Source organism: Geospiza fortis, unplaced genomic scaffold, assembly GCF_000277835.1.
Source record: "Geospiza fortis unplaced genomic scaffold, GeoFor_1.0 scaffold412, whole genome shotgun sequence".
Taxonomy (NCBI): Eukaryota; Metazoa; Chordata; class Aves; order Passeriformes; family Thraupidae; genus Geospiza; species Geospiza fortis.
The window spans coordinates 564,444-580,133 of record NW_005054504.1 but is presented as its reverse complement, the minus strand read 5'-3'; the positions used below and the strand labels follow the sequence as shown (position 1 = coordinate 580,133).

Here is a 15,690-nt window from a genome sequence, read left to right as displayed (position 1 = left end):
GGCAGTGCCGGCCGGGCCACAGACCAGGCCTGGCTGCCCTGCGAGCTGCAGGGCGATGTCAGCCGGGGCCGGGACCGGCCCAGAGAGCTGCGGGGCGATGTCAACCGGGTTAGGGACCAGCCCTGAGAGCTGCAGGGCGATGTCAGCCGGGTTAGGGACCGGCCCTGGGAGCTGTGGGGCGATGTCAGCCGGGTTAGGGACCGGCCCTGGGAGCTGTGGGGCGATGTCAGCCGGGTTAGGGACCGGCCCTGGGAGCTGTGGGGCGATGTCAGCCGGGTTAGGGACCGGCCCTGGGAGCTGTGGGGCGATGTCAGCCGGGTTAGGGACCGGCCTTGGGTGCCCCGAGGCTGCTGCAGCTGTGGGCGGGAGGAGGAAGAGGTGTGGGATGGAGGCAGCTTCCTGGGCAGGGTGCTGATACACCTGGTGCCATCCTCCTGTTGGCCTTTCCCTCCATCTCTCAGCTGGGGCCTCTCCTTGGGGCTCTGGGGATTGGGGTTCTGCTCCTCCATGGCTCCTTTTCCACAGGTGTCCTGGGAAGCTGCTACTTCCTCAGCAAGGTGTTCTGCTTGAGTTGGTACCCCAGAGAGGCTCCTTAAACACCCCATGGGGAGGATGTGGCCCTGCTGTGTCACAATGGCCCAAGGGCACCATGAGGCCCCGCATCACCCAATGCAGTTGTCAGGTGTGTTGGGTTTGCATGGCCAGGTTTTGGCAGCAAGGGAGCTACTGGGGCGGCTTCTGTGAGAAACTGCCACAACTTCCCCCATGTCTGACAGAGCCAACACCATCGGCCCCAGGATGCACCCACTGATGCTGGTCAAGGCTGAGCCCAGCAGAGATGGTGGTGACACCTCGGGGATAAAAGATTTAACTGCAGCCCATAGGAAGGACTCACACTGGAGAACTTCATGGAGCACTGGCTCCTGTGGGAGGGATCCCACACTGGAGCAGGGGAAGGACTACAACCCCTCTCCCTGAGCAGGGACAGAAACAACATGTGATGAACGGACCATGGCCCTCATTCCCTGTTCTCCTTGTGACAATGGGAGGGAGGATGGAGAGCTCAGCAAGGAAAGGGAGGGAGGGAAAGTGGTTTTAAGATTTGTTTTACTTCTCATCATCCTGCTCTGATTTTAATTGGTAACTGATTTTCCCAAGTTGAGTCTGTTTCGACAGTCTGGAATACAGGCAGAGAGCCTGCAGGCCTGCTTGCTTCCCAGTGGGAATTCCTGCAAGGAAAGAGGGAGTTCTGCAGGCTTCTCCAAGGCTCACACAAGGGAAAACTGACCCCAGTGGGGCAGCACGTTCCCCTTTCCTCACCAGCCAGGCAGTGGTGCAGGAAGGAGCAGGCGACTAGAACAATCTGACTTTATTGGTGCAAACACTGGGCTTGGGTGAGTGGAATATTCCCAAGTGCTCCCAGGAAGCTGCCCAAGGTGCAGGGATGCACACAGCCAGCAGCCCATTCCCTCCAGGTGTTCCTGCTGTGGAGTTCAATCTTCGTGGATGTTGAAGAGCTTTGCTACTTCATTGAGGTCCTCATGCTCCTCCCCATCTTTGATGATCTGGAAGGAGGAGAACACATTAAATCCTGCAAATCCTGTAGGGAGCCAGTGCTGCAGGACTGTCACAGACAAAGCCAGGAACTCCTTGGATCCTCTCTGAAGCACCAGACTGAGACAGCCACAACACAACTGCACTTTCTACACCCAAATTCACATGGGAGTCTTAAATGTACCATCACCTGCCTACAGGAACAGCAGGAAAACCAACCTCCTGTCCCTGTTTCTGGTTTTGCTTTACAGCCAGGGAGAACAAGTGTTTTAAAAAGAGATTCAGCTCTGCAAAGGTAAGCCTGGCCCTGACTTGGAGCCAGGATACCTGGCTTGAACCTGCAACTTTTAGACAAGATGAAGAGACTACGGATTTAGAACTGCTAAGGGAGGGAGGGAGGGAAGGAAGGGGAGGGAGGGAGGAAGGAAAGGAAGAAGGCAGGAAAGAAGGAAGGCAGGATGTCCCAAGGGGATGGCAGAAGCAACATGTTTCAATTGCATCTTCATTTTAGATATCAACAAAGACTTCCACCATGAATAGTTTGTCTTGGGACAGATCACCCGAGGGCAGTGTGGGATCACTCCCACGGTTCAACCAAAATTCTTCAGAGGTGTTAAAACCTGACCTGGGTCTGGCTTAGCTGAGCTGAGAGGTCTGGGCCAGGCCACAGGGGTGGGGACACACCAAGCCCCTGCTCAGGGCTGCTCCAGCCCTGCCATGGTGGCTGTTTCTGGGATGGTGACATTTGAGACTTTTTCAGATACTTGGACATGAGACAAAGCAGCACAAAAATGGGACACTTCACTCTTGTGCCATCACTGTGACTCCAGCCTGTACTACAAACCTGGAATTTCAGCCATGCCAAGGCAAGGCTTGGAGCACACACCCGATTCGAGTTAGTTGTGTAAAAACTTTGCAAACATCCAAAAAAACCACAGGGACAGTTCCCCTAATTCACCCAGAACAGTGTTCCCATGGGATGTTGCACCAGACAGAGCTTCTGCCTTTATTTATCCTCACTTTGCATTGACACATTGATTTTTCCACAAGAAAAGCCCTGCTCTAACAAACCCCCCTGTCCGTCATCCTCCCTGCACTGACCTTCCGAGCAATGGGCATCCTGTTGAAGATGTTCCACAACACAATTCCCACCACGACCTTATCCCTGAGGTAGAAAATGACACCTTTGCCGTAATCTTCTCCTTGCTTTGGGACTTGAGGCATTGGTGAAGAGCTTTGAGAGATCTGAACTTCTGAGGCTTCCGCTTCTGTTTCACTCTCAGATCGAATTCCAGTCCCTAAGGCAGAAATAGGAGGAGTCACGCACCCAGTGCAGGACATGTGATGATGGGAGCAGACTCAAAAGCATGTTCTGCAGGAGCCTGAGGTGTTTCCCTTTGAGTTGTGTTCCCCAAAAGTTAAGTTTCATTAACACAAAGATGAAACTATCCCAACATGGAGCATAACACCAAGAATCCCCAACTTCTACCCCCAAATGCAAAGGAGAGCAGTCTGCTTCCTCCAGGCAGTAGATACAAAATAAACATGCTTGGATCCAGAGTCTCTGTTGTCCCAAACTGATCATTTTATTGCCAAGAAGGAAATCAGACTTCCCTGAGAAAATCTGCCTGGCAGTAGACATGTTCCATGATACCTTCTTGGAGGAATGCTTTAATCACATTTTAATACAAGAGCCAGCCTTTAAAGCTTGGTGAAGAAATGAGACAGCAGATTGCTGTTTCCTCGTGCTCTCAGAGGTCAGGGTGACTCCGTGGTCCCCACACCAGCACGTGCAGGAGCTCCCCAGTCCCTACCTGACTGTTCTGTTGCGCTTTTTGGCGTGTCCTTCGCTGTCGCCTTGGCAAACACTCCCACTGTGGGCAAACTGCTGTCCACGAGGCCAATGGCTTCGTACCCCACGTTGGGGCCCAGATCACTCCTAGGAATGAAATGGGAATTAAGTAATTTGTAGCAGTAGCAGAGACAAATCCAAGGCAGTTCTATCCATCCCTGCTCCACTCCTTACCCCAGCATGCTATGGGCAATGCTGGACACTGACACACTGACTGAGACACGGAGTCTCCTCTGCACACACAGGTGGAACAAGGAGTCAAGACATGACAAGCCCACAGCCATGAGAAAAACGAGCTCACTGGCCAAAACTTTGAAATCCTTCAGGCCTGCTCCCTGGGAGGCAGCTGGAGGCTTCCCAGCTTCTGGCAGCGCTGTTATCCACACCAGGCTTGGCAGCATGGACAGTCATTCAGTGAATATTTTTGAGAGCATTTGAAAAGACTAAAGAGAAGAAACCTTGCCTTAACACATTCTTGAACAGGGCACCCAGGTCTGAACTGGGGTGCTGATAGTAGATAAAGCAGCTGTGGTTTGGGACCAGTGAACAGCAGTGTCTGAAGTGTTTCCCAGGATGCTGAGGAAACAGGTGCATCACAAACCATGAATCTATGTACAACATGACCTCCCTGGCCAGAATCCTCCAGCACAGACTGGGGTGACTGCAAGAAACACCAGTAATGTGGCAGCTGTGATCATCTGGAGCTCAGGAGGGATCATGGAATGATTTGGGTTAGAAGGGACCTCAAAACCCATTTCATTCCACTCTTCTGCCATGGGCAGGGACACCTTCCACTATCCCAGACTGCTCCAAGGCCTGTCCACTTCCAGGGATCCAGTGGCAGCCTCAGCTTCCCTGGGCACCCTGTGCCAGGGCCTCACCACCCTCAGAGGGAAGGATTTCTTCTGTATATTGAACCTAAATTTCCCCTCTGTCAGTTCAGAGCCTCTCCCCCTTGTCATGGAGGAGGGACTCCAGTCCCTCTCCAGCTTCCTTGCAGCCCCTTCAGACACTGGAAGACGCTGTGAGGTCTCCACACAACCTTCTCTCCAAGAGGATCAGGATCCTGAGCACGCTGACAAAATGCATGAGGAATTCCTGTCATTTCCCAGCTTTTCAGCACGGGGGATGGAAGTGTCACTCTTCGAGGGCTGGCATAGTGTGACACCTGCCAACAAACACAGGGCTGCAACTCACAGCCCTCCTTCACCTGCATCTGGTCATGGCTGAGAGCATCCCAGGAGAAAGCACCCCTGGGAAATGGCTTTCTCTGTCCTTAGCTGCACCTGATGACCTCTGAAGTTTTTCCCAACCTCAAGGATTCTGTGGCTCTACGTTTCTTGTTAGAAGTGAAGTGAGAAATGCTCTGGGCCCTGAATCCAGGCAGGACAGACCAAGAGTTCAGGTAAGTGACAGCAAGTCATAAATAACTTTTTCTATGGGGATTTCTCTGAAAAAAACTAAAACTCTTTTACCCATATTTGAAATCCTGTCAATAAACAGGATTTGGGATTTTTCATTGGTCTGAACTAACAGCCTTTTGGATTTTAATTTTTGGGGGGCTTTTTTTTGTTTCATTTTTCTGTTCTCATTCATTTTGTTTTAAAAAGAACTTCAGGAAAATATAGCCAAGTTGCCCATTTTCCTGATACCTCTCTCTGGAAAACAACTTTTCAGGTACACCTGGATGCAGCAATGCTTTGCCACTAAAACATCAGTTCAGCAAAGTGCAACACTCAGACCCACAGATTGGGCTGGGGAACTTCAGATAATCATCACAGAAAAGTTGCTGCTAAATTCAACCTGTAAATCGGTCTGCTCTGAGGAAAGGGCTGCTCTGTATTGCTCCTTGCTCTGCGGAATGGGACTCGTTCTGGGAGAAACTCGCATCTGCAGGAAGGGAAAGCTCTTGAGGGAGATGAGGGCAGAGCAGCAAATGCTCAAACACCTCCCCCACCCTGAGCTTTAGGAACATGAAGCTGTGCCAGGTGTTTGCTGAGGTGGTTTCACTCCCCGTGGGAAACAGACACTTCTCAAGGTGTATCTTGTCCAAACTCCTGCAACATGGCCACACAAGGAACCCCTAAAGAGGAAAGGACTGTTACCAGAACATGGACTGGTGCCAGTAGGGCTTTGCAGCTCCTGTCATGTTTTCTCCAGCCAATCTCCCGCTCACCACGGCATGATCATGGTGCTCCACACGCCTGCGGCCCAGTTTGATGTCATAAAAGCAGGCAGCATCCCCTGCCTTGGAGAGAACCATGCCGTGAGCACCGTGACAGGCAAAGCTTCCACCAGTGCCCGAACAAAAAACATCAGGAACAGAACAAATGGAACAAGGAACTGAGTTTTTCTGACAAACCCCAAACACCACCACTACCTCATCCCACTCCCTGGACTACACAACTCCCAGTTTCTCAGCATTTTTCCCCGATCTTTGGAAAAATAATACAGCATGAGGTACGTTTTCCAGAGGAATCAAAGTATCAACGCCCACCAAGGGACTCTTATGCAAGCAAGTGATCCAGGCTATCTTTAGGTTACCCCAACTCCTCTTACACAGCATAAATATTCCAAACTTGCTGTGGTTACCACGGCAACGAGGTGGCTGCAGCGCCTGACCAGGCTCTGGGCCTGCGCTACAACTGCTCTCCTTACTCGCTCCTGTTCACCCCCTTCACCTCCTCCTGTCACTGTGTGTCCCACTACAGCAGCAGCAGCACTGGGAAGCTGTGCCCACACTCAGCACCCAGATGTTGTGGGAGGCTGTGCCCACACTCAGCACGCAGATGTTGTGGGAGGCTGTGCCCACACTCAGCACCCAGATGTTGTGGGAAGCTGTGCCCACACTCACCGCCCAGCTGTGGGAGGCTGTGCCCACAACTCACCACCCAGATGTTGGAGCGTGCCTGCAGCTCTGCGTTCACCCGGAACCCCCCAAAGTCAGAGTCCACCTCCAGCCCTGCTGACTTGGCCAGCTCCACATTGGGCTCCAGCCCCACTGCAGCCACGATGTGATCTGTCTCCACCTGTTTGGGAATGCATAATTAGGATGTTAATTTCTTGTGTGCTCCTCCAAACGTGACCCTCTCCCTGCTTTCCCATTTACCTTCCGGCCGTCCTTCAGTTTAATCAGCAGCCGGTTGCCGGAGACAGAGACGGATTTGACCACGGCATTAGGCAGGACATTGACGCCCTCTGGAAACGAGCACAGGACACCTCACTGCCTGCTCAGGGCTGGGCAGATCCCACCTGCAGCAGGTGGTTGGTGCAGACAGATGCCAGGTGAGGAACCAAGACAGAGCCCACTCGAGCTCTGCTGCATGTGCTAGTGCAGCTCTGGGGGAAGGACCAGGAGAAACCCAGATAAAAAGTCTGAAAGCTGCTTAGAAGACAATCCAAAGTACATCTCATGTGATGACAAGGCCATATCCAAAAGAATTCCCTAAAACAAGTGTTCAGGAACTAAGGACACTCAATTACCTATTGCTGTGCCACAGCCAGAGCCAGAGGTCCAACAATGCAGCTTCCAAAAAAGAAAGTAACTCAGACCTGTGGGTTATCAGGCCCTGCAATCCACACCTCAGTGACATTCCTCCTCCCTCCCTCTCCACTTCCCAATGCACAGGATTATTTTGCACTTAATGCCGCAAATGGAAAAAGGTGTTTTGGATCTTACTGACTTTATCAGCTAAACACTACTGAATCTGGCCTGACCCAAGTGTGTGCATGGACACAGAGATCATTCCAGGGAAACAGCCACAGGGAAGGAAAGCTGCACTGATATCAGCAAGCCTGCTTACTCAGCTTCCCCAGAGGAACTGTCAAGAAGCCCAGGTTTCATGGCAGCTTTGTGCTGCCCAAGCTGCCTGAACTGCAACTTCCCCTGTGCTGCACCCAGGCCACTTTGCAGGGCCCAGACCTCCCAAGGCTCCAGGGAAAGAAAGGAGCTGAATGTCCCCAGGAGCAGCTGCCTGGCAGCCACCAGCCCAAACCCGCTCAGCAGCTTCACCTCTTCTGACTTTCTCCGTGGTCCAGTTACTCAGGTATTCAGGCAGGACTTTGCCCATGTTGCCGTTCTCTGGAAACAGCTGGATCACCTCCAGGCCTCGGGTTCGTGCTGGAAGGGAAGCATGGAGCAGCAAGATGAAGAGCAGCAGCAGATGTTGGAACACACACACTTTATACAAGGAGCTTGACAGAAGTTTCCAAATCTGGGAGTTCTGACTCCCAAGGAGTCACAAAGTGACTGACTACTGTTTCACATATACCTGCAAAGTCTAGATAACAGACTTTTAGGGAAAATATTGGTATTTTGGCAAAAAGTTTTAAAAATTACCATAAAGGTCCTACGCACACACTGACAGAATCCAGCTGCTCACCACCTCTTTGAAATCACAGAATTATGGACTGCTTTGGGTTGAAAGGGACCTTAAAGATCATCCAGTTCCAACCCCAAAATCATAGTTTGAGGGTGGCATTGAGCACAGAGAACAAATGTAACTTTTGAGAGGGTGGAATGACTCTGTAGCTCGCACTGGCCTGCAGAGCTCTCACCTCTGTGGTCAGAGGGCGAGACTGGGAAAACCTTGGCCACACAGGCAACAAGACACTCGTGTGTTGTTTCCTTTAAGCAAACACAGAGTCTGTGCAAAAACTGAGCAGCTGGGACTGAAAAGAAGTTTCTAATGTGAGGCTGCTGCCACTCAGTGCCTGTCAAAGCTGGGGACACGCTCACCTCTCCTTCCCAGAGCGCAGGCCAGCTCACTGCCAAGGAAACCACCACCAATAATTGTGATGGATTTGACTTCTCTGGAAATCTTCTCCAGCCTTTGGAAGTCCTCGATCTGAAAGAACATTTACCCCCATTTCCAATCCTAACAGCAATGGCAACATTGGTCATATTCAATGGCTTTTATTCACTTTGGAAGGTGCAGCAAAGTCACACAGGAGGGAAAATTTAAAAAAACACCTAAACCCCATAATCCCACATACTGTTACAGCTCTCAGGCTGAGACAAGCAGGTTGAGTAGACTCTACCCTGGTTTCCTGCCTGGGAAAAAGAATAAGCAGGCAATTGATTCCTGGGCATCATCTGAGGGAAGCATCTGAGCCAAGGCAGGACCATCCCAACCCAAAGCAGAAGAGTTTAAAAACTGAAGAGTGGTAAATGGCTCTGATTTATTCAGCCTCACTGGGGCTGGCAGCACCTGGAGGTTACCTTTCGGAACAGGGTCAGCCTTTTCTGCACATCTTTTCCTGCTCTTTCGATGGCAGGCAGGTTCCTTGGGGATCCCCCTGTGCACAACAAGGAGAGGAGACTAGTGACACCACAGCCATGGCACTGGATATCCAGACAGTGCAAAGCTGTCTTGGATCTCAGTTGTGCTTCCCAAACTGTTCCAGTATGGGAATATCCCAGTATCCCTGTTGCTGCCTGAATGTCCCAGAAAATCTGATGATGCAAGGCAGGTGAAAAACGCAGCATGGCTGTCTGCACAACTGTCCTTCGTGTGACTGCTCCACATCATGTTTGACACTGCAGAGACTTCTTCTCAAATAGAACCAATGCATCATGGAATGGTTTGGGTTGGAAGGAACCTTAAAGCTGATCCTGTTCCACCCCCTGCCATGGGCAGGGACACCTTCCACTATCCCAGGTTGCTCCAAGCCCCATCCAGCCTGGCCTTGGACACTTCCCAGGGGCAGCCACATTTTTTCTGGGCAACCTGTGCCCAGGAAGAATTCCTTCCCAGTATCCCACCTAATCCTGCCCTCTGGCATTCCCCATTGTCCTGTCACTCCAGCTCCTTGTCCAAATCCCCTCTCCAGCTCTCTTGGAGCCCCTTTAAGCATTGGAAGGCTCAATGATCTCCCAAAAGCCTTCTCTTTCTGAGGCAGGACTCCCCCAGCTCTCCCAGCTTGACTCCACAGGGGAGGTACTCTAGAGAATTTATGTCTAGCTAAATGTCACTGAAATAAAAAGCCTGGCACAGGACCAGGAACAAGAGAAAAAACCACAGCACTTACCAGTGGCAATGAGACATTTGTCGTAGGATATCTGGGTCCCATCATTAAGCTTCACTGTGTTCCCTCTGACATCCATGTGCACAACCTGCAAGATGAACCAAGCTGAGCTCGAACTCTTAACTTCATGAACTACTGAGCAGAGTTACAAACTTGCAATTAACATTCTCCTACCTTTAGGTTTAGGGTAGGGGTAGGAGTGGGGAAGTGAGAGGACTGGAAGTGGGAATTGAGACAACTTCTTTGGGAGTCACCATAACTCAGGTTGATCTTCCCAAGGTCTGAGTGTGAAATGGGCTCAGACACAGCACATCTCAGCAGAAGAGGAATCACTGACATTTATCATAGCAACATACAAACAACCAAGGATATAAATATTTTAGAAGGTTCACCATATATTTCTCCACCTTCCTGCTGCTTCAGCACAGTGCTCCTGCTCACCTTATCACCCACTACCTTTATCTCTGTGCTCTCCTCACCTCACCTTCCAGCCCACACAGCCCAGTTCCCACTTGTCACACCCTGTCTCTAAGGTCTACATATTTTTGTCCCATGCCCAGACTCCAAACGTATCCTTCTCTCTTCTTCATCATCTTCCCTCAGCTCACTGCTATTCCTCTTGGCTTCTCCCACTTTCAAACTTCAATTCAGATTAGCATAATCTCTGCTCAATCACATTTTTCCCAAACTTATCCAAATTCCCCTTCCCAGCCAACTCCTCCTCCAACTCCAGTGGTTCAGTACCAGCTTAGAGTGCAGGTTCTGTTCAAGAAGAGCTGTGGGAACAACAGCCAGTGCTGTACCCACCTTCTTGCCAGGCAGAACTGCCACCCCACCATTTTCCACAGAAGGCAGGTCCTCGACAGGCACATAGAAAGATGGCGGCTGGAAATAGATACTGAGAAAAGTTCCATTATCAAACAGGTTCCCCTTGCTCTGGGATACCAGATATCCAGCTGTTCAGCAACTCCGACGAGATAAAGACAGCTCTGTGCTTCTCTAACAAGCTCCACAATTATTTATCTATTTTTAAGTATTAGGGTCTTCACACTGTTGAAGTTCTAGGGTTTGGATCGTGGAATCATAGAATTGGTCAGGTTGGAAAAGATCATAAAGTCCAACCACCAAGTAAGGCTTAATCACGGAAATCACAAAAATCAAGTGTGATCCTGTGTCCCTGGACCTCTGTTCTAACGTGTGGAGCTTCACCTTTAACTTACTTCCCAGGACTCCTGCCCACAGAGGGACATATCTAAGGGGAATCACAGCAAAGTTCAAGAGGCATCGAGTACTGAGCGAGCTCTGGTGGGAAGCAGAATTCCTGAACCCCTGCTAGCACCAACACCCCCTTCCCTACGCTCAGTGCTCCACTGGCTGGTGGTTCTCTCCCAAGAACAGTTTGGTCGTTGTCACCTTGTCACTAACCACTTCCTGTGCCCTGTCACCTGCAGTGCCATGTACCTCCTCTCCTTGCCATTCCACTGCTTGAATCGCAACGTCTCTGTCACTTTGGGATCATCGGAAAACCACAGTTCTTTGGAAAGGGGTGGACGCATGTAGGGCAGGGCGGGATCTTCAGACACAATCAGCACCTTTAATTGGCCAGGAAACACATCAGCTGGAGCGAGAGCAGGCAAACGGGAGCACACAGAGCAGGACAGGATGGAGCAGGACAGCGCTTACCCGCGCGCCGGGGTCGCGGGCCCGGATGGATCTGGCAGCAGCGAAAGCAGCAGTTCCTCCGCCAATGAGCAGGAAAGGGACGTGGGATGGGACCTTGGGAGGAGTGACCGGAGCTGCAGGTGACAGATGGGACAACTTACTGCAAATACAGGCACACGGCCCAGCCCCAGGGCACAGAGTATGTCATCAGAGGCCTTCCACATCCAGACTTCCTTTGGAAATTGTCCTCCTTCTGCACCAGTACCCGTCCCAAGAACCCTGCTGCTGCTTCCCCCAAAGCTGCTCCCTGCAGGAATCAGTCAGATTTAACAAACTGGTTTTTCTAAGCGAGCCCAAAAGTCTGCACTGGCCAACCAGTGAGTAGTTTATAAGAAAGGGAAGTTCCCCAAAAGGCCAAGGCACGTTTTTTGGTAATTTTGTTCAAGGAGACAACTTTTGAGTTGCGTGCAGAAAGAACCTCCTCCCACAGGCAAGTCCTGTTGCTGAGAAACATGCGGTTAATCCGTGGGCAGGGACAAAGCAGGCAGTTAAGTATTGGCACCAGAACTCACCTGCTGTGCCCTGAGGAGCAGCACCTGCACCGAAAGGGAAGAAAGACATGGCTTACGTCAGCGAAGCACAGGCTGTAGTTTGAGAGCTGCAGTTCAGGGCTCACTCCAGGATGCACAGGCTCTCCACCAGCCAGGGAAGGAGGCCCTTCCTTGCCAGACTATGCAAAGGTAAAAGCCAGAAGCAGGGCACACTTTTTTCTCTTTTTACCACAGAAGGAGTAAATGACAGAAATCAGCCCCAGGAGACATCCTACTTCATCCTCAGGATGGTCTGTAAAATAGCCTCTTCTGGGTCATGGAGCCAGCACTGTCTTCTGTGCTGGGAAGTCATAGAACAACAGAATCCCAGAATGGGTTGGGCTGGGAGAGACATTAAAGCTCATCCAGTTCCACCTCCCTGCCATGGGCAGGGACACCTTCCACTAGACCAGGCTGCTTCCAAGCTCTGTCCAACCTGGCCTTGAATGGGAATTTGAAACAATGGCACACACTGAGAGGTGCAATCCAACAAAGACACGTCTGTGATTCCAGAGAGGCTCTGTTCTGTTTGTTTTGGAGGGCTCAAGCTCATGAAGAACAGAGCCCAGCCCTGACCTGGCAGGGTACCCACCTGAGGCAGAGGACTCCTGGTCTTGGGATTGCCTGGCTATCGTCGCGAGCCGGCTGGCGTATCGCTCTTTGCTCTCCTGTATTGTTTTGTATGCCTGCAGACACACAGGAGACATTGACCTAGTACACCTTACAACACCAAGGCACCATCCTGCTGCTGCCCTGACAGGCTTTTGTCCACCCCACATGCTGGAAAAGCCAGTGACAACATGTGAGGCAAAATACACCTCCCTGGACAAGGTGCCCATTGAGAATGGCCTCAGAAAATGACCTGCTCCACCAGGTGTGGTGAGCCCTGGATGTCTGGCTGCTTCCCAGAAGCCATGAACCTTCCTGCAGGTGTTTGGCTGCACACCTGTTCTAAGAGGAACCAGCTCCAGTGAAGGAAATGCAGCCAAACCACCCCAAGATGACATGCAAGCTGGGCCATGACACAACACGAGACTGCAGAAAGGGAAGACAAATCCAAAGAAAAAGCATCTCCCACCTTCCAAAGCCCAGAGCAGCTGGGCAGAGCCAACAACCTGACTGGCTTTCTCTAGGCATGGTGGTGGCAGGACAGCCCTGACATTAGCAGGGCCTTGAGCCACGGGAGCGGGGCTGTTCCAGGCACTGGCCCTTGGATGTGGAATCTCTTCCAGCTGAATCCTGACCTGCGTATTTGACTGTGAAACTCAGGATACAGCATAAGCAGAGCCTGCATGTACAATTTACTGGTACAGACAAGGAGGGAACATCTCTTATATCACGTTAACTTACAAGAAAAATTGGGTTCTCCTGAACAGGAGCTGAAGACACTGGGAGTGCTGGGAGCAGGTCAGAGTCCAGTATTTTTCCCCAAGGGTAAAAAAAATAAAGGGAAGCAAACCTTTCTTTGGGGCAAAACCTTTGCACATAATAATCTCCATCATGTGCATGACATCAAATTTTATTTGCCAATCCTCATAAGTTGGTGTTTTATAGCAAATTCTTTTAAACAAGAACGGAGGAATTTAATGCCAGGCACAAAAAAGAGCACAGAACAAAGGCTGTCCAGGGAACTGGAGAAATGCTGGAAATACTAGAAAACAAGAACTTGACAGTGTTTAGAAGAATTAAGATAAAGGTATTTTAAAGCCTTTTGCTCAAAGACAGAAAAGTCAAGGTTTACAAACCACCTCTGCTTTTACAAGCAGAATCAGGAAGGTTTTAAGCGAGTCCAAAGGGCAGCATACGGCAAATTAAATCCGATCCTTTAGGAAAAAAACACTGTTATGCACAGGCAGAACATCAGATCAGCCCTTGAGGATAAATATTTCCAATGGGACAATGTCAAGTTCTTTCTAGTTAGAAGCAGAACTATACTTTGCCAGGACATGGGGTGATGTTTCAGTGCTCCTCCATGAGGAAATCACCAAGTTGGACAAGTTTCCTTTCATTCCCTTTAGCACACTTATATTTAGGTATTATTTCCTTTTCTGCATGCCAACATTACTGATATAATGAGAAGTGCACTAATTAATAATTTGTGCCCTTAGACAGTCACAAACAAAGACAGCCAGTTTGAGTTTAGATTTCCTTAATGTGGAAAGGTTAATTCTAAGGCAGTTTTCTCCACTAAGAACTGCACCATCTGAGAATATTCAATTTGTAACCTTAAATTCTTTGGCAATGTCCCTTGGAAATGAAGTACCTGAGAGCAGGGAGCACAAAGAGGGCTGGAAGTGAAGGGCTACAGGGTGGGAGGTACAGACAGGTGCCCACCCTCCACCCTCCCACCCCACAAACACCTTTAGTGAAGCATCTTACATAAACTCCTGTCCCAGTGACTGTTCCTCCCACTATTAAGTATAACAAGAGGTTGCTGCCAGCTTTGCCAGGAACACCTGAAGACGTCAGGGATCTAGAAGGGCATCTTAGCTGATGGCATTGCAAAACTGCAGGGGAAGACAGGAAATGGAAGAGAAGAGGGAAAGAACTGAGTATTAGGAAGGATTCTTGATTAAACAGGTCTTGGGAAAAGCAGAGTGCACTTTGTAATTTCAGCTACCTTGTCTGCCAAAAAAAAAATGGGCAGCAGGGCACAGGAAAGAATTATATTTAAAGGAAATAGAAGAATATTTTTCTTCCATGCACTGTTTTGAATTTTTTTTCCACTTTCCAGGAGCTTCCGTTGGAGAAAAATGGAATTTGGAACTTTTAGTGAATATGATCCTCCTAGAGAAAGAGCTTGGAAACAAAGATTTGTGTGGTGTAAACTTGGGATCCATCCACTCCCAGGCAATGCTGAAACTCTTCAGCTCTCTGGGAGTGTCATTTACTCTTTCAGTGAGGCTGCAAATCTTTATTCTTTTTAAGTAGAACATAAATACCCCCCCAGCTGGGAGTTGATTTGGTAAACTTACACAAGTTAAACAAATGTTCTGAACTGAGATTTGGCAAGGAGTTGTTTGTCTCATACAAGACAACAGACAGAGCTGTGTCTGGTCATAACAAAAAAACCCAAGAGTGCCTTTAAGGTAAAAAACTTAAAAGGTAACTGAAATTACAGTTAAAATCCAAGTAATCATAAGAAGTTACTTTCCATTTAGCTCTCCCTTGAAGTTTTCTGAAGGGGGAAACAGAGATAAAGCTACAGAAATCAAAAGCTGAGTTAAGAGAGCTGGAATACAGCAAATGCTCGACAGGAGAGATGGACTGCAGCTTCTTCCCAGGAGCCACCTTTCTACTTACATAGGCACCTGCTCCTAAGGTGGACAAGCCCACAATAAGGACAAAAACCGAATTACTGCCCTTTTGCCCAGGCACGCCTGTGCTAGCCACTTGTCTGCTCAGCTGCAGGTCTGGGGGCACATTCCAGCGCTGCAACAACGTGCCTAAGGAACACAATTTATTGGAAAAACAACACAAAAACACCGTCAATACAAAGGTAAGTCTGGAAATTTAGAGACTAAGTCAGTTCTGAACCCAAACAAATTCCTTGTTTGGAAAACCCAGCCCCACATCTGAGCGACTGCAGGGCATTATCCTGAGCCACGACAGTGTGCTCTGGGCAGCTGTGGAGACCAGATTATCTGTAAGATCAAGGGGTAACTGAACTGATAGCAGGAGCATCTCTAGGCAGCTGCCTGCAGCTGGAGCCTCCAGCCTCTCTGGGCTGGCCGATCACAGAGATGTGTCTTAGTGGTTCCAACACCTTCTCCAGGCCTCTTTTGCCCGAGGATGCGCCTGGCTCCAGCAAAAGCAGGAGCCAGGCCAGGGTGGGCAGCAGGGATGGTGACACCGGCACCAAACTCCCTCTGCTCACACAGCTCATTCCACCGGGATAAACCTCCAGCAAGGAACGGGGTTTTGCTGGCAAAAAGGGCATCCCCGGTGAAAATGAGCAGATGCAGGTGCAGGCATCTCCCGCCGCGCAAGCCGGACGAGGAGCAC

The 15,690-nt window shown here is 50.0% G+C and overlaps 1 protein-coding gene across 1 annotated transcript in view; it reads right to left on the bottom strand.

The window, feature by feature from the left end:
* Positions 1 to 1,351: 1,351 nt before the first annotated feature.
* Positions 1,352 to 15,690, bottom strand: part of AIFM1 (apoptosis inducing factor mitochondria associated 1) — a 16,724-nt gene continuing 2,385 nt past the window's right edge. Inside the window, exons 3-19 of the mRNA XM_031063441.1 lie at positions 14,989 to 15,002; positions 14,065 to 14,192; positions 12,278 to 12,371; positions 11,668 to 11,691; positions 11,117 to 11,229; positions 10,895 to 11,025; positions 10,241 to 10,331; positions 9,437 to 9,521; positions 8,628 to 8,704; positions 8,145 to 8,253; positions 7,419 to 7,526; positions 6,516 to 6,604; positions 6,295 to 6,435; positions 5,512 to 5,654; positions 3,369 to 3,493; positions 2,656 to 2,852; positions 1,352 to 1,565 (exon numbers count right to left, since the gene is read on the bottom strand). Of these exons, the coding sequence (XP_030919301.1) occupies positions 1,494 to 1,565; positions 2,656 to 2,852; positions 3,369 to 3,493; positions 5,512 to 5,654; positions 6,295 to 6,435; positions 6,516 to 6,604; positions 7,419 to 7,526; positions 8,145 to 8,253; positions 8,628 to 8,704; positions 9,437 to 9,521; positions 10,241 to 10,331; positions 10,895 to 11,025; positions 11,117 to 11,229; positions 11,668 to 11,691; positions 12,278 to 12,371; positions 14,065 to 14,192; positions 14,989 to 15,002 (1,741 nt within the window). The 3' untranslated portion in view covers positions 1,352 to 1,493. The remainder of the gene's footprint in view (positions 1,566 to 2,655; positions 2,853 to 3,368; positions 3,494 to 5,511; positions 5,655 to 6,294; positions 6,436 to 6,515; positions 6,605 to 7,418; positions 7,527 to 8,144; positions 8,254 to 8,627; positions 8,705 to 9,436; positions 9,522 to 10,240; positions 10,332 to 10,894; positions 11,026 to 11,116; positions 11,230 to 11,667; positions 11,692 to 12,277; positions 12,372 to 14,064; positions 14,193 to 14,988; positions 15,003 to 15,690) is intronic.